General features: G+C 40.8%; 3 protein-coding genes across 3 annotated transcripts in view; 2 read left to right on the plus strand and 1 right to left on the minus strand.

Annotated features, from left to right (window-relative positions):
- The window catches only part of LOC309550966 (guanylate cyclase soluble subunit beta-2-like), a 107,814-nt gene extending 103,936 nt beyond the window's left edge, over positions 1–3,878 (plus strand). Inside the window, exon 16 of the mRNA XM_082251380.1 lies at positions 3,327–3,878. Within this exon, the coding sequence (XP_082107506.1) occupies positions 3,327–3,466 (140 nt within the window). The 3' untranslated portion in view covers positions 3,467–3,878. The remainder of the gene's footprint in view (positions 1–3,326) is intronic.
- Positions 3,879–20,016: 16,138 nt separating this feature from the next.
- Positions 20,017–25,918, minus strand: part of CCDC195 (coiled-coil domain containing 195) — a 47,403-nt gene continuing 41,501 nt past the window's right edge. The window contains exon 3 of the mRNA XM_082248855.1: positions 20,017–20,432. Within this exon, the coding sequence (XP_082104981.1) occupies positions 20,300–20,432 (133 nt within the window). The 3' untranslated portion in view covers positions 20,017–20,299. The remainder of the gene's footprint in view (positions 20,433–25,918) is intronic.
- Positions 20,531–22,697, plus strand: LOC309550136 (BTB/POZ domain-containing protein 3; the record flags this gene model as incomplete). The annotated part of the gene is made up of 2 exons (XM_082250579.1): positions 20,531–20,552; positions 21,819–22,697. 2 exons carry the CDS (start codon positions 20,531–20,533, stop codon positions 22,682–22,684), a joined length of 888 nt encoding a protein of 295 aa, XP_082106705.1. The 3' UTR covers positions 22,685–22,697.

Below are 25,918 nucleotides of genomic sequence, written 5' to 3' on the forward strand. Positions count from 1 at the left end.
GCCCCCCTTGGTACGCCACTGATATGAGCAATGGTTACAGGCCAACTTAGTTTGGCCTGAAACTGAAAAACAGTCACATGATAGCAGGGTGCTGGCCCAATCAGCTGCAGATGTGGAATTCCCCACCCCACACTGAGTTTGGCTTGAACCTTAGCTGATCCCTAGAGGGGACACTTGGGTTCCTAGTTAGAATACCAACCTACCAACCCAGACACTAACTGCATAAAGTTTGCATGTTCTCTCTATGCTTTCTTGGGTTTCCTCCGGGTACTAGGGATGATCGAACTTTTGAAAAGTTTGGTTCGACCAGAACACCCGAACTTCCCGAAAGTTCGGATCCGGATTCCAGAACCCCATTGAAATCAATGGGACCTGAACTTCGGTAATTAAAAAACACCATTTTGAAGCCCTAAAACCCAAGAAATGCCCCTAAAAGTGCCTAGGGTTCTGGGTCATGCCCCAGGGACTATTAATCACACAAAAAAAGTTGTTAAAAATTGTCGTTTTTGATAGAGAGCCAATTATTGAAAAAATTATTGAAAAAAAAAAAATATTTCTTTGGATTTAGTGTCTGGGGGGTCTAAAAAGTGTACCTGTGAAGTTTCAGCTCTGTAGCATGTCCAGAACCAGAAAAAAAGATAATTTTTCTTAGCGCAGGGATGTGGCTCCGCTCCTATCACACCTATATGTGTGTATGTGTATATATACATAAATGTGTGTGTGTATATATATACCCCTACACAGAAGTTCAGATGTTATGCCTGCCTCCAAAGACGCCCAAAAAATGCCCAATAAACGCCTGCAACAACACACCTGGGCGTTTTTGTTGCAGGCGTTTATTGGGCATTTTTTGGGCGTCTTTGGAGGCAGGCATAACATCTGAATTTCTGTGTAGGGGTATATATACACACACACACACATATATGTATATATACACATACACACATATAGGTGTGTCACCCTGACATGGATGAGTTCTGTCACCCTGGCATAGCATTCAGAGACACTTAACACTTTCCCTACAGAAACTAGATTATTGAATCTAACTATAGTGGTATATAGTACCCTAACTACACTAGATATCCCTTTCCTCACACTAATAATTGCTAAATCACACTTTTGCAGCAGGAGTAACAGAACTGCTTCCACTCTCTTCCACAGACCCTGTGTTACAGTGCTAGAGATTTGGCAGGGCTATATACTGGGGGGCATATTCACTACTGATTGGCCTCTGGACCCCCTAGTCACTCCAATCACATTCCTGGCATCCTCCTGCCCCCTCAATTGGCTTTTACTGATGTTTCTGGTCCAATCACGGGCTTTTAAAGCCCAGTTCCTGTCCCATTGCATTTTGGTCGGTTCTGGTTGCCGAATTCCGAACCTTTTCCGCAAAAGGTTCGGAATTCGGCCGAATTTCGAACAGTCAATGTTCGGGTCGAACCGATGGTCGACCCGAACCATTCGATCATACCTACCGTGTGCTCTGGCTTACTCTTACACCTGCTGGAGGGTAATTTGGCTCCTGTCTACATTAGCTCTTGTATATGTATGTATGCATATGAGGTAGGGACCTTCCATTCACACCTGAGTGTAGCAATTTACGGGTTTTTTTCAGACGATTTTTTAAGTGTTTTTGCAGCTTTTTACAATTGTTTTTAAAGCATTTTATAAGCGTATTACAAGCGTTTTACATTTTTAGAAAGCTTTGTTTAACCAATAGAAAGCACTAGGGGGAGGAGAAGGAGAGGAAATTAGGGACGGAGAGCCGCAATTTGAGCAGAAAACGAGCGAAAAAACACTTGTAAAACACTCAAGTCAGGCGTTTCTATTGAAGTCTATCGGACCAAAGACGTTTGTAATCTGCGAAAAAGAAGCTCATGTACTTTTTTTTGCTTCAGACGACAGAATGCTCAGATGTGAACAGGAACCCTTGAAATTATTGGAATTTGGCTTGTTAAGCATTTTAGAGCTACAGTGTCAAACAGAAAATCGTTCAAGTGGGAGCGAGGCCTTAATTGTAAGCTCCTTGTGTGAGGTAAAATTACAGATGCAAGAGGTACAACCACAACTTGATCTCTTAAGGTGCATGTAGCTATATCATCACCATCTGATTAGTGCCTTGAGGTGGGCCTAGGAGGATCCTCACATGCAAATCTTGAAACTTTATTATAATAAAATGATTCCTGCATAATGGCCAAGAAGTAATAAGGAGATAGATAATCATAGACGAAAGTTGATCAGCAAAGACAAAGATGTGCAAACACTTCTATCTTTTTACTTTATCTTTTAGTTTAGATCCGCCTTTCTCAACCAGGTTTCCAGAGGTTGCTAGGGGTTTCTAGAGCAGTGAGCAACTTTTTTTGCCTCTCAGATGAATAACCACTATGAACAATGTCTTTCGCTATCTGTAAGAGGGTGAGGGAATTTTCCCAATAATCATATATGTGAGGAGCTTTCTTCTAAATGACAATGAAACTAATGTACTGTAAACTTTTGATATAATAATTATTAGCAGGTGTTCCCTAAGGTATTTCTTGGGTTCCTCCATGTAGAGAGGCTGCTTTAAATGATTCTGTTGTTATTTTTTGTTGTCAAGAAATACACAACCTAGTTGATCCTCTTAAAATTTTCTACCATGCTAAGACCCCGTTCACACTGGGGTGAGCCGACTTTGCCGGGCGACCTGTGAAGTTGCGGTGCGCAGCTCGCACCGCGACCTCGGAGCGGCCGGCACGGACTTCATATAATTGAAGTCAATGCAGGTCGCTCCGGGTCGCCCCAAAGAAGCTCCGGACCCTTTTTCTAAGGGTCTTCTCTAAGTTTTCTTTTTCCGGACCCCTTTTGCTATTAGAACGGGTCCACAGCTTCTCTATGGCAGGCGACCTACGGCGACCTGTCAGGCGAACAAAGGTGACCTGTCAGGCGACCAGGTCACCTGACAGGTCGCCCCAGTGTGAACCGGCTCTATGTTCAGGTCCATTGTTTACTGATAAAGAATAATGCAGTATCGGATATGCTAATGATATTCTGAATATACAGTGTGTGATACATACTTGGGGATATGAGTGTGTATTTCTGTGTGCACATCTGTCTCACACAAAAGCTTGGGTTTATGGCCACCAAGCAACAGCATCTGGATCAAAGAGGCACTTGTAACACAGAAGTCACCAGATCTCTTTGCAATAGTATCATGGCATTTGAGCAATATTCATGCATGGCCACGTTAAGCTTATATCGGGGTATAATATTTTGAGCTATCTTCAGCAGTTTTTATGTTATGATGACTTGCATTACATCAGAGTGACAGAACGATGTGTTTTTGACAGGCAGAGTGTATAATGAAAGCAGTAATGGGAGTCTCTGCAATCTCCACCGAGTAGAAGACAGTCAAGTCAATAAAGTATCAAGAGAAAAACAGGAATCCCAGACTGATCATATCAGATCCCACTTTTGTGTGATTCTGTAATATTATTTATATGTACCGTGTTAACTAACACAGAATGTATTTTGTATGTTACATACCATGTCCACAGTCTCATATTCCCATATTTTGCTCAAGGTTATTATTTTAGGTAAACTGCAGTAAAATATTTAAAGGTGAACTTCAGGAAAACAATCTAAAGCTGAATTAAACCTCTGCAAAAAAAAAAACAGAAAAAATGGGCCCTCAGGAGCTTTATGCTGTAATTTACTAGTAGGCACAACATATTAGCACATTATGGCAGACTTACATGCCAAGCAATCTCCTCCAGTCTGCAGTGTCAGTGCTCTCAGGTTTCATGGGTGCTTCCATCTTCTACTAGTTGTACTTCCAGGTTTGAACTCTTCAGCCACTTGATTGGTCGGGATGCGATCACATTACTCTCACACATACATACAGTCACAGTCACAGTCACATAATTACAGCACAGAGTGGTGCAGTAAATGTACGGTGAGCTGTGCATGCATGGTTTAGTGTACATAAATGCTGACAGGCAGGGGGGAAGGGTTTATGACAAAAGAGACATCCTTTCACAAAAATCAGACCTGTCAACTTTTTTTTTAACTTTTTGTAGGTTTAATTCCGCTTTAATACACAGAAGTACATATAATGACCAGTTTTACCTGCCAAAGGATTAGTATTTCAGTCCATTCAGTCCTGTGATTTACACAGCTCTTCCATACAGCACAGGAGAGGAAACTCAATTTTTCTATTCTGCAGTTCAGTAACACTGACAGGTCTCCCCACCTGCACCATGTGACTGAACAGTCAAAAAAGAAGCAGCAGATTGATGAGATCATCTCTCTGTCACCCTGCTCTCTCCTACTTTCAGCATGCTCCTTTTGCTGCAGCACAAAACTCTTTGTGCTGATTCGTCCTCCTCCAGTCTGAGCTCTGCTGTATAGGAACTACAATATGCTGGTGCCAGGTCAAATTCAGGTACACTATTTGCAATTAGAAAAATATATTCATTTTAAACACAGCTATGCATTCACGTTTTTATGTCTGCCTGAAGTTCAGCTTTAACCAAAGGCCAATAAAAATCGATTGCATGTTGATATTTATAAAATAGGAAAAAACTTTAATGGCTAAAGTGTAAACTTTTTGAGAAATTTTACAATGCACATTCCAATAATGGAAAAATAACTGTGATCAATTATAAAGGGGTCCTTATCTGAGTAACAGGGAAGACATGTGAAGGATTCATGAATTCTTTATTGGTGTGTTCCCAGAAAAGATCAGGATAATCTATTAAAGATTTTGGTGAGTCAGATCAATATTACGTAATGATTACATTTAAATGAATTTATTGTGAACCGTTTGACATGATCTTTCTGTGAGACTTAAATGTACTTTTTTTTTGACAATCACAGTGCAATCAGCCATCAGTTAAACAGTACTGTAGGTTCCCATGCTATTTAAAGAACATTGTTTCAGTAGTGAGGGAGAGAGTGCTGCTGTGTGCTTGTCCACAATTGCTGCTGCGAGCTGGGCTAACGTGAGATAACAGCTGGTAGAGGAGATTACAAATTACAGGTCTGCTGGGCACTGACAGACTGACAGTACTGAAATGGCTTTTCACTATTCCTATTTAGATTATGTGCAAGCCTAATGAATAATACATGGCAAACTCCAAGATTTAACCTTCAAATATCTACTCAGCAGGTGGAAGCTGCTGACTGAAATATACTGTATAATAATAAAAGTATTCATGGAAAGCACAGCCAATCTATAGCTATAAGCTACAGGGGCAAGTCTTTGTTGGAATTCTAAATAATTCCTACCTTAATATTACAGTAAGGTGTGGAAGATGTGTTATTGTCTGAAGAAGCCACTCCAAGAGATTTAGAAACACCAAGAGTTCTACTTAACAAAGCATGCCAGATTATGCAATTCTTTTAAAGATGATCCATCCCAGAACAAAATTCTTAAAAGTCTTCAATGGAAGCTGCAATTTCTTGACTTTTGGGCTATGTACTGGGGATCAACCGATTATCAGCAATGCCGATATATCAAGGGCCGATATATCGGATATTACCGATATTTCAGAAAGTGCTTGTACCGGAGTGATGCCTGCAGCTAGAGACATCACCCTGGTACCGGCGTCCATAGCCGACAGTCGGCTGTCTTGTAATGACAGCCGATGCGGCTGAGAAGCCGTTCGGCTCTCATTACGAGGAGCAGCAGGGGACGTCCCCCCTCCCGCCACCTTCGCCCGGGTCTCCCGTCCCACCAGTACAAAAGGAATCAGAGGGTCCTGCTCTTTAGAGCTTACAATCTAAAAGGGAGGATCAAGTGATACAAAATGTAATTACTTTGGGGGATGAGCTGATTGAGAAAATAAAAGCTCAGTTAAGTGTAGGCAGGATAGGCTTTGAGGGAGATGGGATTTCAAGAATAGAGTAAGGGACGCTCTTGCAAATTGGGTTAGGGGGTTAGCGGCTCCTATCTGAATCATCTCATACCGGGGTTTTGCTTTACATAGCTAATATACAGTTATGTGGTTTTATTTCTCTGGAATCTTCTAATATTCTTACAGTTTAAAGAGTTAAAAAGAGACTTATTCCAGGGTCCTGGAATTAAAATATCACTCAAGGCAAAACCTTTTTTGTTTTAGATTTGGTTAGAGTGGTAAGGCATTAGAAAATCAGTCAGGTTTGCATTGCTGTTTTTTTTTTCCCACCAGGGAGATTCATTCGCTCTTCCTGTCCGGATCACCAGTGTCACCGGGAATGAAAATGAGGGTAAATCTAAAAGGGTGTGTTGCCACCAGAACAGGAACAGAAAGTCGATTTTCCAGTGAGGACAATTGTTCCTATAACAGCTGTCTAACAGGGGATTTCCCTCATATTGAAAAGATATCCTCTCATTTCCTGTTGAATCTATAGGAAGGGTATTAAGAAGAAATCTCCCAAATAGGACACAGAAAAAAAACAAACTTACCTGACTCTATCCAAAATGGTTAAAGATGTATGCATTAATGTATACACGTCATGTAAGGTTTATGAAAATAGAGGGGTGCTCATATCAACCAATCAGATTTTAACTGGTTAGCCTGAAAAAGTGTCTGGTTACCGAAGGAAACAGGTCCCCTTGTTCATACAAAGACCTACAATATGTGCTTATATAATATAAGCTACCATGTCTGCACAACTGCATGGTTTCCAGATTTACAGAGTTACATAGGTAATCTGGTTGAAAAAAAAACACAAGTCCACCCAGCTCAGCCAACAGAGAAAGAAAAACACACACAAATAGAAAACCTCCATATACACTATCTTATACCCACAGTCGATTCAGTTAAAGGCAATAAAAACCCGAATAAAGCATGATCCAGTTTACTCCAGCAGGGGAAAACTGATTTCCTGATCCCCCAAGAGGCAATTGGATATTCCCTGAATCAACTTTACCCACAAATATTGGTATAAATATTAGTAAAATATTATTCAGTTATAGTATGGGCATTTAGGAAATAATCTAGGCCTTTCTAAAACAATCTATGGAACATATATCTATATTTATGTTGATCATATCCCCATTTAATCTCCTCTTGCCAAGAGAGAATAAACTCAGTTCAGCTAATCTTTCCCCATAGCTGAGCTCCTCCATGCCTCTTATCAGTTTGGTTGGCCTTCTCTGCACTTTCTCCAGTTCCCCATTATCCTATTTATGAACTGGTGCCAAAATGAACTGCACGTTCCAGATAGTGGTCTTACTAATGATTTGTAGCGGGGTTAAAATGATATCTCTCTCTCAGTCCATGCCTCTTTTAATACAAGAAAAGATTTTGCTTTCATTAGAAGCAGCAGCTTGCCATTGCGTGCCATTATTAAGCCTATGATCTACCAGAACACCCAGATCATTCTTCACCATTGATTCACCAGTTCTACCCCCCCAGTATGCATGATGCATGCATTTTTTAATTTACAGTTGGACAGACTAGCTCATAATAGCCAAAAATATTCATCATGAAATATCCAAATTACGAAAAATACCGGTACTTAAAAGTTCCAAATAAAATCAGACATTCATTTATTTAATTTCAAGAGGTTCAGACTGGGGAAGGTGGGGGGTGGGGGAGCTGTCTGTGTTTGTGCATAGTGCCAAAGTAGTACACATCATCTCATCTCACTGACAGAAGAAAATGAGCTCCCAGGATGCATTTACACCATTTTGGAGAGGATTAACATGTTTAATTTCAAACTAATTAAAGCTATAAAACATTCTGCTCAAATCCAGTCATGTTTATTGTGAGATGTTGCAGACTAGTCCTCCATGCTGTGTGAAAAAGTAATGTTTTATTTGATAGTCTATTGTGTCATTCCTAAGCTCTGTGCAGCATTTTAAAGTGTAAATATATTTTCTTATGGAACATTTTTAGCTAATGGTATATGTGTGTATTATGTATACAGTATGTGGATAAGATATGTATATGTCATCCTTTTATTAAAGGCAGTTTTTTCATAAAGATTATTGTCCATGTATTGTGTTTAAATCAAGCTATATGTTGAAAATGAAAAAAAAAAATGTTTTCATAGGTATATGTGTTTGTATGAAAGCAGGAAAAAAAACCCCAGTTAATTATTTAAAAAGATGAAGGATATTTTGTATTGTACATCCACTGGTCTGACTTCAAGATTTGATTCAAGCTCTTGGTCAAAACATCTTACCACTTAGCCTTTATTACACCATGTCTATTGAGCTGCGTTGATTTGCATAGATGAGTATGAGGTATATCATAGTAAAAGAACATTTTTGTGCACTCCATTTTGCTTTTTATGATTCAAAGTTGAAGTCAAACTTATATGATTCAAAGTTGAAGTCAAACTTACAAGTTGAAGGTTCTACTTTAGAAACTGGAACACCACAGCTGAAGTTAAAAAAAAATGTATCTAAAGAAACTTTGTCAGGAAAAAAACAGATGTCACATATAATATGCAGGGACTTAGAGAAGTGTAAGCATACATGCAGCAGCTTTCAATCACCTTAATATGCCAATTATTGGGTGGTCCTGAAGGGCACAGGTCCATCACTTACTGGTAGTGTTAAAGCTTGATTGCTCTCTTTCCTATTCAATAATTTTTGTTAGGGTTTTGACAGATACAAAAAAGTAATATAGATAAGTACGGCACATATAGACACTCAATTTAACAGTGCAATATCAATACAAGGTCAACAGAGCAATTACAAGATAATACAATTACATACAACCATTTTCAAAATGGCACAAAAAGGAAAAAGGCATAACTAAATAGGGAATCTGGTATTATCCTAATCATGGGAGCTGTGACATACTGTATGCTAATCTAGAACCTGAAACTGCTTTATATATCCAATAATAAGACTAGTTTCAGTGACTGTAACTACACTACTTAAAGGGAAAAAAGACAGGTAGTAAGTGTAGAAGAAGGATAGAAATGGGCTAGAGAAAAGGGAGTGAAAGGGACACAACAAGGGAGATAAAGAGAATTTTCCCTACCTAGGGATTGGCTAATCTCTTAATCATGGTGGCATAATTCGGGCTCCTGGGTTAGGTTGCAAATAGGCAATCCATGGGGGATCAGATTTTTAGACATTTTTCATGCTTGTCCAGTGAAAAAGCTGTTAATGTTAAATTGATTATTCTTTTCTTTTTTTTTTTTTAGCTGTGTTTTAACTTCTTTGAAATGTATTACATAATGCTTCCATGACTGAGCTATGGTTTGTGTTGTGGCACAGAATATAAAGCCAGACATTTTTGCCACATTGCACTAGATATCTTGGATTGGATTATTTAAGAGGGTCTCGACAGGGTCTTTACATAGATTAGAAGTCAAGACTGTGTGCATTAAAGAATACATTCTAATCAATAATCTCCAAGCTTTAGGACATGACCACTGATTCTGAAGAATCGTTCCCTCCTGTCCACAGAACTAAAACAAAAGGGTAATTGGACATATACTTAGGAATATGAGAGGGAGTTAGGTAGCAATAAAATAAAACCTTATACGAAATCTGCAGTGCAAATAAATATTAAAGCAGCTCCCAGTTGTAGATATCCAAGTGCCAGAGCTTTGCTGATAAGATTGCAGTATTGATTGCTGTTTGGGCACCTCTAAGTAAATTTGCTTTATATCTTCCAATTAATTAATGTTTATGACAACATTATTTTAGAATTTTTAACCCTGGTCTGTGTTCTTTTTAAATACCAATTAAATTTGGAGGCCATATTATGATTTAATATCCCGTAGGTACAGTAGTTGTACCTACAACTACCACCCAGTTACTCTGTCACCTGCCCCTACAGATGTTGGTCTCTACTGCCTTCATTCCTTGTAGCCAACTTAGGGATGGAGGTGGCATGATGGGAGAATACATACTGTTATTATGTCTAGGGGAATTGAAATCATAGTATGGCCTCCAAATTTGATTGGTATTGGGAGTTAAAATGAGCCTACTAGTGTCAGTAGCTACACCACTAAGACTCATTTACACTGGCAATGACATATACAGTATGTGTTTATATCCATTTATAGGACACTTCTAAATCCATATAATGCATGAACTGACGATGAAGGGTATAATTCGCATGTGTGTTAATTTGCATTTAGGTCTCTTCAGTTTAGCTGTGTTTACAGAAAATAGAACTCAGTGTGTCTAGGGGCAGATTAGAGAAATTAAACGCATCTAAATACATGTAAATGCACAAATGATCATGCAAACCCAAGTACATTTAAACGCAGAAGAAATTGATCTGGGGAGTATATAGCTTGTTTACACTTCATAGATCATTTCTCCTGCATTTAAATAAACCAAACACAGGAATTAAGAAAAAAATGCAATCTCTCCTGCACAGATCTATAGCAGCATTAATCACATTCGGCAGCGCTTATATTCAAAATATCATATGTCCTAATAAATAGTCCATAAAATACTGAAGAAAAGAGTGTCCATAAATAAGCATGCGGTGGTTATATTGCTCTCAGATAAAGAACTCTTAGGCAAAGATAGATCACACCGGTGTTCCTTGGGCGTATCACTATATAGCCATCACCACACCCTCAGTGCTCCCCACAAGAATGGACACAGGAATTGGCCAAGAAAACATTGAAGATTTGGCCAGTTTGGCAGGGACCGGAAAAATTTGGGTCCATATATGGCCAATCCTGCTCAGAAGAAGCCGATGTAACTTTTGACGTCTGACGAATGGACTTGTCAGAAAGTTTTTCTTGCTCAGTGGCTTCAGCCAATAGGAGAGTCCCTGTTTCTTCTATTCACTTCATTTGTGTGGATGAAAGAATCTGTTATGTTCTATGGACAGCCTAAATCTCTAATTATTATTAGGGAAATCTACACAGGAGTTATAAAGTGCATTGTATGCAGGGGCTTCTTTTCTGTATGAAGAACAATGTTTTTCAAGGCAGTCTGCATTATCTAATGAATGGGGATTTTTACAACTCTTTACAAGGAGCAAGCATTTGACTGGGATTCTGCTCTTCCTGTCCCAGCCTCATTCATTTGCAAGAGCTATTCCTTTCTGTTCTTGCTTTTACAAATGTTAGTAGTCAGGTCATACCCATACTGTCAATTGAGTGGGTAGGGGAAGTGGGGGTTTGGGCATAGTTCTAGGAAGGAAAGATCACTGCAACAAATGGCTGATAAATATGCAATGTTTTTTCCATGGCACTTTTCATTGTGTTCACAACACTCTTGCATATTAAGTCTTCTTTATTTCCTATTACTTCCTATTTTCTGGCACATTTTACCCAAGAAAATCACAGCAATGCTCACAGAACAGTGAAGTAGACCAAAATAATATCCACAGCATGGTACCAATTATTATAACAGACAAGAAAAACCTGTCGCCTCCTGTACAGTGCAGTGAATCCGCATTCATTTCCTTCATAACCACTGCAGCATTTTCACCTTAAAGTATTATGATTTGAGCCTGAAAAGAGAAACATGGGTATTGTTTTTATGGCATTATTCTGGTGTGGAAAATAAAGAAATCTGCTGTTACAGCTATGAAATATAAAAGTAAACCTTTGTACTGGATAAATAGTGCCATCTTGCAATGGGAATAAAATGCAGGCAAACTCAGAGACCCCAACATACCTTTCAATCTCTTCTCGTATACCCTGGGACCCCAAAACTTCAGGGCTTTGTTATACAGATGCTGACTTTGGGAAAGAAAGTCAATGGCTACCTCTCATTTCTCGACCTCACTATTAGTTACTGAGCTCATCCATCATTTTTGAAAACCAACATCAAAACATATTAGGGCGTTCAAGATTTTGGGAGTCCAAATCTGTCTGCTTTTTGTTCTATATGCTTCAATCTTTTTATTTGAGATTTTGACATAAGGTATACAATAGACACATTGCCAATAGTAATCCAAAGGCAGAAAAAATATTATTTCACAATTAAGTGGATCCTCCCTTAGACAGAATATATGCATGAGGAAAACACAAGTGATGAAGCAAACATAAACCACAGGGAAGGTTATCCAGGTACTGTTAATTCTAAAAGTAAGAAGAGTGTACCAAAATTCAGATTAGGCATAGGGGAATCATATTCTCAATACTCCTAGTTTCACTTGTAACAAGGGTACATTTCCATTTTTGATGTAACACATCTCGGTCCACTCCTGGCCGAAAGCAAGCAACCATCAATTTGCTACGCCAAAGCATGTCTCTTATACCTAGTGTTATTGTAGTAAGAGATGTGTTCACTAGTTAAAACCTGCATTACACTCCTCACATGCTCAACGGCTGCTGGCCCCCTTTACGGGTGGGGGGAGACAAACACAGCATTTGAGCCCCTAGAACAAGCCTATTCCCAGGGTTGTCAAAAGGAAAAATTGTAGTTACCAATAGAGAAGCGAGGCTAGAAAGTTCAGAAAAAGGTGGAAGAAAGAGAGAGAGAAAGAAAAGAAAAAAATGGGGGGGGGGGGAAGGGTAGGAGGACCTTGCACTCCAATCTTTACAGACCAATAAATAATTTAATCGGGTAGTGTCCTGGGATCAGCAGCCAAGTATTTGATCCATGGGTCCCACACCCACTCAAACACCTTCACTTTGTCTTTTAAAATTGCAGATTAACGCTCATTTATCATTATCCAGGATAGTTTGTGTTTGAACTGATCAAATGATATGGCCACCAACCTCCAGGACCTGACAATGAAAATTTTAGCAGACACAAATAAATAATTGATGAGTTTTCACTGGTATCTCGGGGCCTCCTTCACCACTCCACCCAGTAAAGCATGTTTTGGGCATTTGATCAGGTTAACTTGTGTAAGGTAAAAGTTAAAGTTATATACTCTAATCCAGAAACGCCTCACTTAAGGGCACTGCCACCAAATGTGGAACATAGTCTCCTCCTGACCACACCCTCAGAAGCGTGGCGATGAAGAACCTGGGACTTGTACCATCACAAGAGCACTTTATATTTTGCCTTGATAATGCATGTGTTACTAAGGGGTCTCGAGGCTGCTTGAGCTAACGAATGCCATTCATCAAGTTCAAGGGTGTCGTTAAAATCTTGCTCCCATTTCACCACATACCTCAGCTTAGTAGAAGTGTGAGCTAAAATGCCATAAATCGCTGAGATGTGACCTTGAATCTTGTCATATTTGTGGCATAGATACTCCATAGACAACATAGTAACAATATCAGATTTACGAGACAATGTGCTCAGAAAATTTACTATCTGAGCATACTGAAAATGTTCTGATATTTGCAGCTGATACTTCTCCTGTAAGGCCTGTTTACTTCAAATGCCTTTATGATCCAGTGTTAATTTCGTCGACAAAAACCGACTAAAACGTTTTCGTCGACTAAATTAACACAATTTTAGTCTACTAAAATACGACTAAAACTAAAACAATTCAGATGACTAAAATACGACTAAAACTAAAATGGCATTTTAGTCTTAAGACTAAAATACGACTAAAACTAAAATGGCATTTTAGTCAAAAGACTATAACTAAAACTGAATTGAAATTTTCTGCCAAAATTAACACTGGTGCATGCTGAAAGCTTAATACCACCATAAATAATAACATATTCGATTTTTCACTCCAGGACCAGCAGTAGTATATAATGAGTTTGGAAATTGTAGAGAAATGCTTAAATAATGCATTACAAATTACAATTGAACTACGACCATTCGATTATAGATGACTAAAATGAGTTTTAGTCGACTAAAATGTAGGACGTTTTAGTCCACTAAAATGTACTGGAGTTTTAGTTGACTAAATACGACTAAAACTAAAACACTTGCAGAAGACTAAAATGGGACTAAAACTAAAATGCCATTTTAGTCCTAAGACTAAGACTAAAACTAAATTGAAATTTGCTGCCAAAATTAACACTGTTATGATCAAAAAAGTCAGCTATGCGTAATAGGCCCTTTTTTTGTCCACCAGTCAAAATTCCGGGGGAGAAGCCTGAGGTGAACTCTCTACTTTGTAGCAAAGGAGCCAAGGGGCTATGGGGAGGTTTAAATTTGTGTGCTTTAGAGAGTCTGTCCAATATTCCTAAGGAAAATGAAAGGGAGGAGCATAGAATTGGTGGTCATTCCTTTGCCGGTAGCCACATTACGTGGGAAATTGGTCCCAATTTGCATGAATAGGACTCCGCTTCCATCCATAGTGGGTGGGGCTGATGGGAATGGAATTGAATCAACTAAATCAGTTGGGCAGCATAAAACTATTTAGGAGATATGGATACCCCAGACCTCCCTTTTGTTTATGGGTGAATAGTCTACTTTTGTTCTCGCTAGGCCTCTTGTCTCCCCAGAAAAAGGAAAGTACTTTCTGTTGGAAAGCTACCAAATTAGATCAAACCAGTGTCACCAGAAGGGTACGGAACAAGTATAGTATCCTCGGAAAGACATTCATCTTCGGTAGAGTGTATTCTGCCAAACCACGATGGGGGTTGATATTGCCCTCTAGCCATATCCACTGCAAGGCGCTTCTAAAGCACGGGATCATTTCTGGAGTAGAGGGTGTGCAGGGAGGGCTTGATATTTATCCCTAGATATAGAATAGCCTCAGGTTGCCAATGGAATTTATAGGACTTCTTGAGGGTCGTGACTGTGTTTTCCGGTAATGATATGTTTAGCGCCTGGAACTTATCATGGTTGATTTTGAGACCAGAGATCAATGAGAATAGTTGATGTATGGTATATAGGTTGGGTGGAGAGGTAATGGGAGAAGAAATGAAAAACATGATGTCATCTGCAAAATGGGCGCATTTGTGTTCCCTATCTCCGCACTCCCCTTAACATCAACTCCCCTTAACATCAATGCAGTTTTGAATTTTGATAGCAAGCGGTTCCAGAGCCAGGACAAACAACAGTAGGGATAGAGGACATCCCTTATGAGTTCCTCTATGAATTTTGAGGGGGTTTGAGGAATAACCATTTAGCATGAACAATGCGGTCGGTGAGCTATATATTATTTGTAGTATCGACAGGAATCGCTGTCCAAAGCTTAAACGGGATAAAACATGGAACAGATAGTCCCAAGACAGTGTGTCAAAGGTTTTATGGACATCTAAGGATAGCAAAATGCCCCTTTGAAGTCCCTTAGCATCCCAGTTGGAATGAATGGCTGTGATAAAATCTATCACTCTCCTAGTTTGGTCAGAACCCTGATGATTCAGAACAAATCCCGTCACACATTTACGCAATTTTTATTTTAATGGAAATGTTTTTTGAAACCATTTTATACCAATTTAACAACATTTGAACTTTGTTTTAGATGATTTGCTATTTATGAAAGGTGTTAAAGTCAAAACCTAATCTGCCACACGAACTTGTTCAAAAAGAAAAATGCACCATTAGTGCTCACTGTTTTAGTAGTTTGCTACAGTTTGACGGTGACTCGTGTACTCCTTTTGTAGTTTGTATGGAAAACTGTTTTGTTTTTCCCTGAAAGTTCTCATGTTTTAATAGAGATGAAGAAGTTAGGGTAATTAAGCTGACAATTCTAGTCAGGAAATCTTGTAAACGTTCTGTTCTTGGCCCCCTTGCCAATGGACAACTACTGTTGGGAATTAAAGATTAAGACTTACAGTGCCTTAAAAAATTATTCATACCCCTTGAAATTTTCCACATCTTTTCATGTTACAACCAAAAACATTAATGCATTTTATTGGGATTTTATTGGGATTTATGGGATTTTTATGTGACAGACCAGCACAAAGTGGCACATAATTGTGAAGTGGAAGGAAAATGATAAATGGTTTTCAAAAATTAATACTTTTTCAAGGCATTGTAGTAGTGTGCTAATACATATAGCAGTTATAGGTACGTCCTACACCTTAGAGATGACTTGCATCATGTTTCTGCCCTCTTCCACCCTTCTTTTATGGAAGTCAATAGTGCTCTTACATGGGGAAATTAGTTTCAACTCTCTGCAGAAAGTTGAAACTTGCATAAAGCAACAAAGTTCAAATGTTGTTAAATTGGTAAAACTGGTATTAATTCCAAAACCAAAAATGTATATATTGCAGCTTACCAATTCTTAGGCTGGGTTCACACTGGTGTGAATTGGATGTAGGTGTTCCCGCATCCAATTTGCATGTCAGGAGACTGTGACCAGCTCTCAATGGAGTCAGTTCACACAGCCCTGTTTCACAAAATTCAGAACGAATTCGGACCTGAAACGGTGAACAGAGACGTACTGGACCCCCCTGGTGCGAATCTCTCCAATAAGTCGTTTATTTTTTATCTTCCTTTAACTGACCAAGCTGTCCAGCAAAAGTGCCAGTTGAAGGGTTGAGACAAATAATTTAAGGCTTTTTTTCAGACTTTCTGAATGCTTGTTTTTTTTTATATTTTAAAATCGCTGAATAGCAATTACATTGCAGGACCAAGCTGTAATTGTAAGCTGAGCATTTAGGTTGTGGCTGCCGTGGGCCCCATTGAACTCAGTGGATGTCTTTGTCAGGCTTTGCCACTTGTCAAACTCTTCAGCCTGAGTTAAAAATGTCATGGCCACAGCATGTGTACAGCCTTGTCTTTATGTATTATTCCAATTCGGGTAGGTGGCTGAAGGGCATTAAAACAGTGACTGTTTTATTGCCCCTCCAGTCCACCTGTCTAAAAGATCCCTGACACTGACAGAGGTGCTTACAATGAACAACTTTTATTAATTTATGTGAATTCTTTATCCTAAAACGAAAAAAAAACCCTGATTGCTGTAACTGCTTAAAAAGCGTAAGCTGGAGTTTGCTAGTGGATCTAACACTACCCTCTCCCCAGATTGACAAGCTGTCCAAACGTATCTCCATTACTTCACCATCCAGAGTAGAAACACGCAAAGATGGTAAGAATATTACTGGTTACAGATCACCAAGTGAAAATAAAGAAAAAAAAGTGTAAAATAGGAAAACTAATACAGCCACCACAAATAAGTAAGCTGCAATATTTATTTATTTATTTATTTGGGGGGGGGGGGGGGTTAATACCTGTTTAAAGCTATTTTGGTGCTTTTGGGTCAAACAGGTCACATTTTTTTACAGAGCAATGAGATCCAGTTCAATACTTACAGGAGGTTAAGTTATTGACCGTGAAGAAGAAATCTTTTTTTCATATCCAAGATTGCACATTTTATCGCCTCATTATAAGAAAATGACATGAAAACAATACCAGTTTCCATGATCTAATGACATTTAATGACAAAATTAGAGAAACTGTTTATTCCACAGCTCCGTGGTTATTGCTGGCTAAGGCAGCACATCAAATATTTGAGAGTAATTTATAATAATCTTTTTTTTGTGTGTGAAATGAATGTCTGAAAATTGACAATTAATGGAAATTGAAATCTGCCTTGAAATAAGTCTGGCCAGAAGAACATATGATGGGTTGGCAGAGCATATTTGTGTGTGTAGGTCATCACCGCACTGTTCTCTCTGCTGCTGTCCTGTATTTTTTCTATCATTAAACTGATTCTAGGAATACCCACAAGAGGTAAAAGAAACCCTCCCGCATCCTAATCTTGGTAACATGGTAGGCTATGAAGCTTTTTTTATTATTTTTGACCTACAACCCAATTCTAAAAAAGTTGGGACACTGTACAAATTGTGAGTAAGTAATGGACTAATTTACAAATCTCATAAACTTATATTTTATTCACAATATAATATAGATAACATATCATATGTTGAAAGTGAGACATTTTGAAATGTCATGCCAAATATTGGCTCATTTTGGATTTCATGAGAGCTACACATTCCAAAAAAGTTGGGACAGGTAGCAATAAGAGGCCAGAAAAGTTAAATGTACATTTAAGGAACAGCTGGAGGACCAATTTGCAACTTATTAGGTCAATTGGCAACATGATTGGGTATAAAAAGAGCCTCTCAGAGTGGCAGTGTCTCTCAGAAGTCAAGATGGGCAGAGGATCACCAATTCCCCCAATGCTGTTGCGAAAAATAGTGGAGTAATATCAGAAAGGAGTTTCTCAGAGAAAAATTGCAAAAAGTTTGAAGTTATCATCATCTACAGTGCATAATATCATCCAAAGGTTCAAAGAATCTGGAACAATCTCTGTGCATAAGGGTCAAGGCTGGAAAACCATACTGGATGCCCATGATCTTCGGGCCCATAGACGGCACTGCATCACATACAGGAATGCTACTGTAATGGAAATCACAACATGGGCTCAGGAATACTTCCAGAAAACATTGTCGGTGAACACAATCCACCATGCCATTTGCCGGCTAAAACTCTATATGCCAAAAAAGTAGCCATATCTAAACATGATCCAGATGTCTGGGCCAAGGCTCATTTAAAATGGAATGTGGCAAAGTGGAAAACTGTTCTGTGGTCAGACAAATCAAAATTTGATGTTCTTTTTGGAAAACTGGGACGCCATGTCATCCGGACTAAGCAGGACAAGGACAACCCAAGTTGTTATCAGCGCTCAGTTCAGAAGCCTGCATCTCTGATGGTATGGGGTTGCATGAGTGCATGTGGCATGGGCAGCTTACACATCTGGAAAGGCACCATCAATGCTGAAATGTATATTCAAGTTTTAGAATAACATATGCTCCCATCCAGACGTCATCTCTTTCAGGGAAGACCTTGCATTTTCCAACATGACAATGCCAGACCACATACTGCATCAATTACAACATCATGGCTGCGTAGAAGAAGGATCCGGGTACTGAAATGGCCAGCCTGCAGTCCAGATCTTTCACCCATAGAAACATTTGGTGCATCATAAAGAGGAAGATGTGACAAAGAAGACCTAAGACAGTTGAGCAACTAGAAGCCCGTATTAGACAAGAATGGGACAACTTTCCTATTCCTAAACTTGAGCAACTTGTCTCCTCAGTCCCCAGACATTTGCAGACTGTTATAAAAAGAAGAGGGGATGCTACACATCCCAACTTTTTTGAGATGTGTTGATGCCATGAAATTTAAAATCAATCAAATTTGTCCATTAAAATGATACATTTTCTCAGTTTAAACATTTGATATGTCATCTATGTTGTATTCTGAATAAAATATTGAAATTTGAAACTTCCACATCATTGCATTCTGTTTTTATTCACAATGAGTACAGTGTCCCAACTTTTTTGGAATCGGGCTTGTTAATAACAAAAAAATATATCAGAGCTCTTGTACATCCCTCTCTATATCCCCAATGCATTGTGTTGTGCTTCTCTGACCAATAGAGAAGTGCCAATTCCAATTGTAGGTATGGCATGCCAGAACAAAGGCTTCTGAGCTGGAACTTTATATTTGCATATTGTGCACCTGGGGTTGCAGGTTCTCAGGGAGCTTAGATGAACTTAAAATAAAGGCATGTGCAGAACCCTCTTGGTACCCACTTCTTGGATATACTGGCTCTATATACCACTTTTGGTTAGATTCAGTACCACTGTTGAGCTCTTCTTTCGAAAATGCTCTTTGTCTTGCGGTCATAGTGACCATCTGGCTTCAATACTTTGAATCACTGATCCTGAACAACTATTGATGTTTTCTACACATTTCCTTATCTACATACTTAGGTTGGCCATACATGTAGGCTGAACAAAAGATAATATAAGATGGACAAATCCCCTTTTCTGGCCTATTGTATTCTGACAGTTGCCAGCAGCATCTGTCAGAATATTTGAACAGCAGATGCATATGATTGGATGCAGTCACTGTTGGCCTCCAATTATATCCCTGACTCCTTTGATTTTTTCAATTGAAGGATTCCGGGTGGGAGAGGCAGACAAGGCAGTTAGGCACCCAATAAGCACATTTCGGCCAGTTCATTAAGAAGGCTGTATAGCCAGTTTTTTTTCTGGGTTAGGAACTTTATTAAGCATTGAAGAGTCATAAATTCACCATGACAGCCAGAAAAGTAGCATCTAAGCAAGTAAGTCATCAATGGCACTTTAAAAGAAAACGTGACAATATTGGTGGCAGGTGAATAACTTTCAATATGAATTTAGGATAAGCATATTTAATCATTGTTCAACTGACATATATTATATTTTCAAAACGTCTCCTTCATGTAGAAATGTACTGTATATTTATAAGGCCTGACCTACTTTTGCCATGTACGCTCAACTGGTATATTTAATTAGCTAGCTGGTGAAACAGAAGAAAAGTTAGATTCAAGAAAAGCTGTATGTAGGTTCACAACATAATACAATTTTCAGTGGCCTTGAGTTTCGAATAACAATGGACCAGTGACCCACAGCAATCGTTTTGTCCATGTGAGAAGGCAGCCTGCCAGAGTACTGTGTACAAAATGTAACCCTAGAGCCAGCTATCATTTTAATGTCCGCTCATCAGAATGAGTCAGATGGTCTTAAAAAATTCACCAGGTCATGGATCCTTTTCAATTATCGTGCTCAAATGATTTGCTCTTTGATTTTCTGGATTCTGGAAAGTCTTTTGATTTTCAGCGTATGCCCGCATATCCATTGGTAACAAGAATGTGACAACCTTTACTCTGCCCCTAAAATAAAGAAAAACATGTTACATTTAAAATAACAGTAATATCAAGCATTTACAGAAGGAATTATTGATGAACTGAAGGATACAGTAATTCTAAGCATGATAAAAACACAAATAAAAAGTACATAACATCTCCTTGAAGCAATTCTAAAGGCACATTTTTTAAAATTAAAATAACAAACGTGTTAAACTTACCTTCTCTGTGCAATGTTATTGCACAGAGCAGCCCCAAACCTTCTCTGTTGGGGTTCCCTGTTGGTGATCTTGCACCTCCTCTTCTCTTTCCTACTAAAGATTTATGAGGCATTTATTTTTTAAATTATATAAATGAAAAGTAGATACATATAAATATGTCTCTCTCTCTCTCTCTCTCTCTCTCTCTCTCTCTCTCTCTCTCTCTCTCTCTCTCTATATATATATATATATATATATATATATATATACAGTATCTCACAAAAGTGAGTACACCCCTCACATTTTTGTAAATATTTAGTGAGTGTAAAGCTTGTATAACACTGTAAATTTGCTGTCCCCTCAAAATAACTCAACACAAAAGTGAGTACCCCCCTAAGTGCAAATGTCCACATTTGGCCCAATTAGCCATTTTCCCTCCCCGGTGGCATGTGACTCGTTAGTGTTACAAGGTGTGACAGAACCCACTGTCACTGTGTGTTTTGGAGGGGACTGTGCGCAAGCCTCCTACCGACAGACTATGGGCCAGAAGCTACTGGAGTTTGGCGCTGCAGCCTTTTGACTTTACCATCCACTACTGCCCTGGGAAGCAAAATGGCAACGCTGATGGGTTGTCCCAGCAAATGGAACTCAGCCCCTAACCTAAATCCGGACATCCCCAAGTTGACCTGAAAAGGGTCAAGCCGGGTCTGCCGGAGTGTTCCACAAGGGGGGAGCACTGTGACGGATCACCCTGTCCCTGGATTGTAAACCCCTTCGTTTCATTTTCCTACGAGTTTGGGACATTGGCCTTTTATTGCATTTTATTTTCACATGTCACATATAATGTAGAATCAGGCTATGCACATGTTTTAACTGGATTTATTCTTTTTAAAGACACAGCTACGGTTTTGTTTAGTTTGTTTTTGGAGTAGGCGCCAAACACTGGTCTATTACTCTATTGATTGCAATCCCTGTAACAGCAGAGCTCAGAATGAAAGTGGGTGAAGCAGCACAAAAGAGTCAATCAGTTGTGCTGCAGTGCTCATGTGCTAACAAGGAACATGCTGATATTGTATGTAGAAGGAGTGGCAAACCAATGTGCGTTCTTAGGCTGGGGGAGGGACAGGTCCTGAAGTTTTCAGTTACCTGCATTATAGAAAAATTAGGTCTTCTTTCAGAGGGGGCTGTTGTCGCAAAGTTGTGTAAATCTCAGAACTGGATGATGATCTGACCCAGAGGTGCTGGGAAGTGATTGATGCACAAGCAGAACTGGCTTTGAAAAGTGAAGGCTTTTGTGACATCGACTTCCAGACACTTGAAAGTATCCTTAAAAGAGAGACTTTAAATGCCAAAGAAATTTTTGTCTTTGAGGCGGCGCTCTGTTGGGCAGAAGTAGAATGTCAGCGCCAAGATCTACCTCCCACCATAGAGAACAAGAGGAAGGTTTTGGGCAAAGCTCTTTACTTGATTCGTATCCCAACCATGGCCCTGGATGACTTTGCCAATGGCGCTGCCCAGTCTGGAGTGTTGACTTTAAATGAGACTAATGATAACTTTCTTTGGTATACAGCTGCTAAGAAACCGGATCTAGAGTTCGTAAGCAATCCCAGGAAGGGGCTCGTCCCTCAGCGATGCCATCGCTTCCAGTCCTGTGCCTATCGCAGCAATCAGTGGCGGTACCGAGGCCGATGCGACAGCATCCAGTTTGCCGTTGATAAAAGAGTATTCATTGCGGGATTCGGCCTTTATGGCTCCAGCTGCGGCTCAGCAGAGTACAGCGCCAAGATTGAACTTAAGCGCCAAGGGGTGATCTTGGGGCAGAACCTAAGTAAATATTTTTCAGATGGATCCAGCAATACATTCCCTGTTTGGTTTGAATATCCAGTGCAGATTGAACCAGATACTTTCTACACTGCCAGTGTGGTCTTGGATGGCAATGAATTGAGTTATTTTGGACAGGAAGGAATGACTGAAGTGCAGTGTGGAAAAGTAACTGTGCAGTTTCAGTGTTCCTCAGACAGCACAAACGGCACTGGGGTGCAAGGAGGACAGATACCCGAACTTATATTCTATGCCTGACCACATACTTTTGTAGGGTCTGAAGAAGATAGTGCAGTTGTCAGAGTACAAGAATGTACAGAATGTAATTTACATATATATTGGTGAGAATGCTGTTTGCATCTAGTTTACTAGTTTGGCATAGATTACTGCTGTATAGAAAGACTGTAAATGATGGCACTTTCTAATATAGTTTCTAAAAAAAAAAAAAAATGTCATTAACGTAAATCCTGCTTAATACAAAAGAAAAGATATTTTGCTAAATACATCATAAATTAAGCCTGTAAGTAATTAGAGTTTATATCGGATGTATCTTTTTATCTTGAATCCTATAAAATTCCACTATATATCTAATGATGATTTGTAAATATCAGTAATTCACAGCAACCACCCAGATTTCACTTTAAAGTGCACCTGTCACATAAGTAAACATAGGCTATTCAAATAGGAGGAGACACCAGTAGGTATCAGTGTGAACTTCCTAGGCTTGGCTGCCGTGTCCCACAGTGGAGTGGTATTAAGTTGTTTGGTGGGGGTGTGTTTAAGCACAGCATGTAAACCAGAAAGTCAGATGATGAAGTTTGGGACTTCCATGGGGGAGGATAGAGGGATAATAAAGCTGAACTCAAGGTAATTAGCTAACCACACATACAAACGCATCTAGGGGGAGCTGTTTTAACTGCCAAACAACTTGTCTGACCAGCCTGTTCTGAGATTTCACATTCAAAAAACAACTTTTATTGAGATAAAAATAACAAATTATGAAATTAGCACTACAAAACAAAAAGGGGGGGGGGGGAGAGAAAACTCAAATATACCAATCACTCAGCCAATAATTCAATCAGTGTTGTAAAATAGCTCTATACCAATGCATCAATCATAGATCAGTATGTTTGTATGCAAGTAAGACATTGCTTGGGAACATCAAATGAAACGAAGGGGTTTACAATCCAGGGACAGGGTGATCCGTCACAGTGCTCCCCCCTTGTGGAACACTCCGGCAGACCCGGCTTGACCCTTTTCAGGTCAACTTGGGGATGTCCGGATTTAGGTTAGGGGCTGAGTTCCATCTGCTGGGACAACCCATCAGCGTTGCCATTTTGCTTCCCAGGGCAGTAGTGGATGGTAAAGTCAAAAGGCTGCAGCGCCAAACTCCAGTAGCTTCTGGCCCATAGTCTGTCGGTAGGAGGCTTGCGCACAGTCCCCTCCAAAACACACAGTGACAGTGGGTTCTGTCACATTTCTCCCCTTTTAAAAACAGACTAACCAGGTTCCTGACCCTCAACTGGTCTGGACCTGCGTTAGTCACAAACTTCCACCCCAGGCAACCAGGAAAAGTAAAAGTACGACTCTGGCGCTGGGGAGCAAAATTGCACATAGGGTCTCCCATGAATAAAAACAGCCGCTGCAGAGTGGGAACAGCTGTCTGCACTCCTCTGATCCGGGGCTGGGTTGCAGATATTGGGGGGAGCTGAATAATCCTCTGCCCTGATGCCAGCGCTTCCGCTGGTAGGGAATGTAGGCTGGCAGGGCTATGAATTTGGGGAGAAAAAGATACTTGCTTTTCTCCTGGTGTAGTTACCAGCCGTTGAGAAGGTATCTTGCAGAGACTGTCTCCCGGATTCTTCATCTCTGGTTCTGATGCTGGGCAGAGACCATCAGTGCTCTCTCCTGTAGCCAGCGCTTCTGCCGGGGGGCTAAACACTGGGGTAGTGTCCAAGTGCTGGGGAAACGGCTCACTGAGGTCATCCCTCGGATTCCCTGGATCTACCTCTGAGGGTGGGCAGAGGCCAGCGGCACTCTGCCCCGTAGCCAGCGCTTCTGCTGGGGGGATAAACATTGGGGTAGTGTCCAAGTGCTGGGGAAACGGCTCACTGAGGTCACCCCTCGGACTCCCTGGATCTACCTCTGAGGGTGGGCAGAGGCCAGCGGCACTCTGCCCCGTAGCCAGCGCTTCTGCTGGGGGGATAACCACTGGGGTAGTGTCCAAGTGCTGGGGAAATGGCTCACTAAGGTCATCCCTCGGACTCCCTGGATCTGACTCTGAGGGTGGGCAGAGGCCAGCGGCACTCTGCCCCGTAGCCAGCGCTTCTGCTGGGGGGATGAACATTGGGGTAGTGTCCAATTGTTGGGGAGGGAGAATTGCTTCCTCTACTCCCGGTGGGGATATCTGCTGTTGGGAAAACAGCTCACGCAGATCCTCTCTCAGACCCTCCGGATCCAACTCTTTTTCTGATGCTGGGCAGATGCCAGGGGCACTCTGCCCTGTAGCCAGCGCTTCTGCTGGGGCACCAGATGAGATACTCTGGACATGCTGCTGATCACCATTTCCCAGCCTTCCAGCGCCTGTCTCAACTCCCCCTTCTAAGACCTTCATGCTATTAGCTTGTCTCGCTGCCTGGGGGACCTCCGGTGCGTTCCGGCATTCTAGCGCTCGCAGGGCCCTCTGTATCATCGCTGCTTCTTCCATTGCAGTTAGTACGGGAAAATGCAGGGTCACCCCTGGCCCCATTTGCTTCTCATCTTTGTGACTGTCTGCTATTTCTCTCGGACAGTCCCAGGCAACGGGAGCCATGCCAGGCTGCTGATCACCGTCAAACAGCCGCTTGTAGGCAATCTCGAGCTCCCATTCCTGCTCAACCAGGAACTCCAATTCCTCCAGGTCACATGCCTCGTCGGGGAGGTACAGCACCTCATCTCGGAAATCCAGAATGTGTTCCAGCCGCCACTCCTCATCGCTCCCAAAGTCTGGGTCTCCGTACATTTTTTGATGGAGCAGCCCCACGCCGCCATAGCCAACGCCTTCTGTCGGGCTGCCATCTGCTGTACCTGGCCACAGTTGAGCCGCAAACCACCGGAGGGCTCTGTAGCTGGCATCCAGCCTCATTTCCTCCTGGACCAATCTTCCGAGCTCCGTCTTCCCTTCATCTCGCGGTCGTTCCCTCAGGAACACCTCTCGCGCACGGTACTGCTTCCGGTACATCTCTGTGGAGGAGGGAAGGATCTTCCCCTGATGGTGCCGCTCGTGGCTTAGCGCCTCATGCCAGAGTTGCCGGCGGATCACATCCTCCCAGCCGAGCCTGGTGTGCTCTGTCGCTGGTCCCCGATGGTGCTTCCGCATGCCTTGCAGCCTCCTCTCGAACTCCGCTCTCATGCTGGCTGGTCCCCGTATCACTCCTCGGCAGCTGCCCAGATCTTGAATCCTGGTGGTGGTTTGGATGTCCTGGACTGCAGGAGACATCCCACCACTGCCAC

This window comes from Pelophylax lessonae (genome assembly GCF_965119305.1).
Source record: "Pelophylax lessonae genome assembly, chromosome: 3".
Classification (NCBI taxonomy): domain Eukaryota; kingdom Metazoa; phylum Chordata; class Amphibia; order Anura; family Ranidae; genus Pelophylax; species Pelophylax lessonae.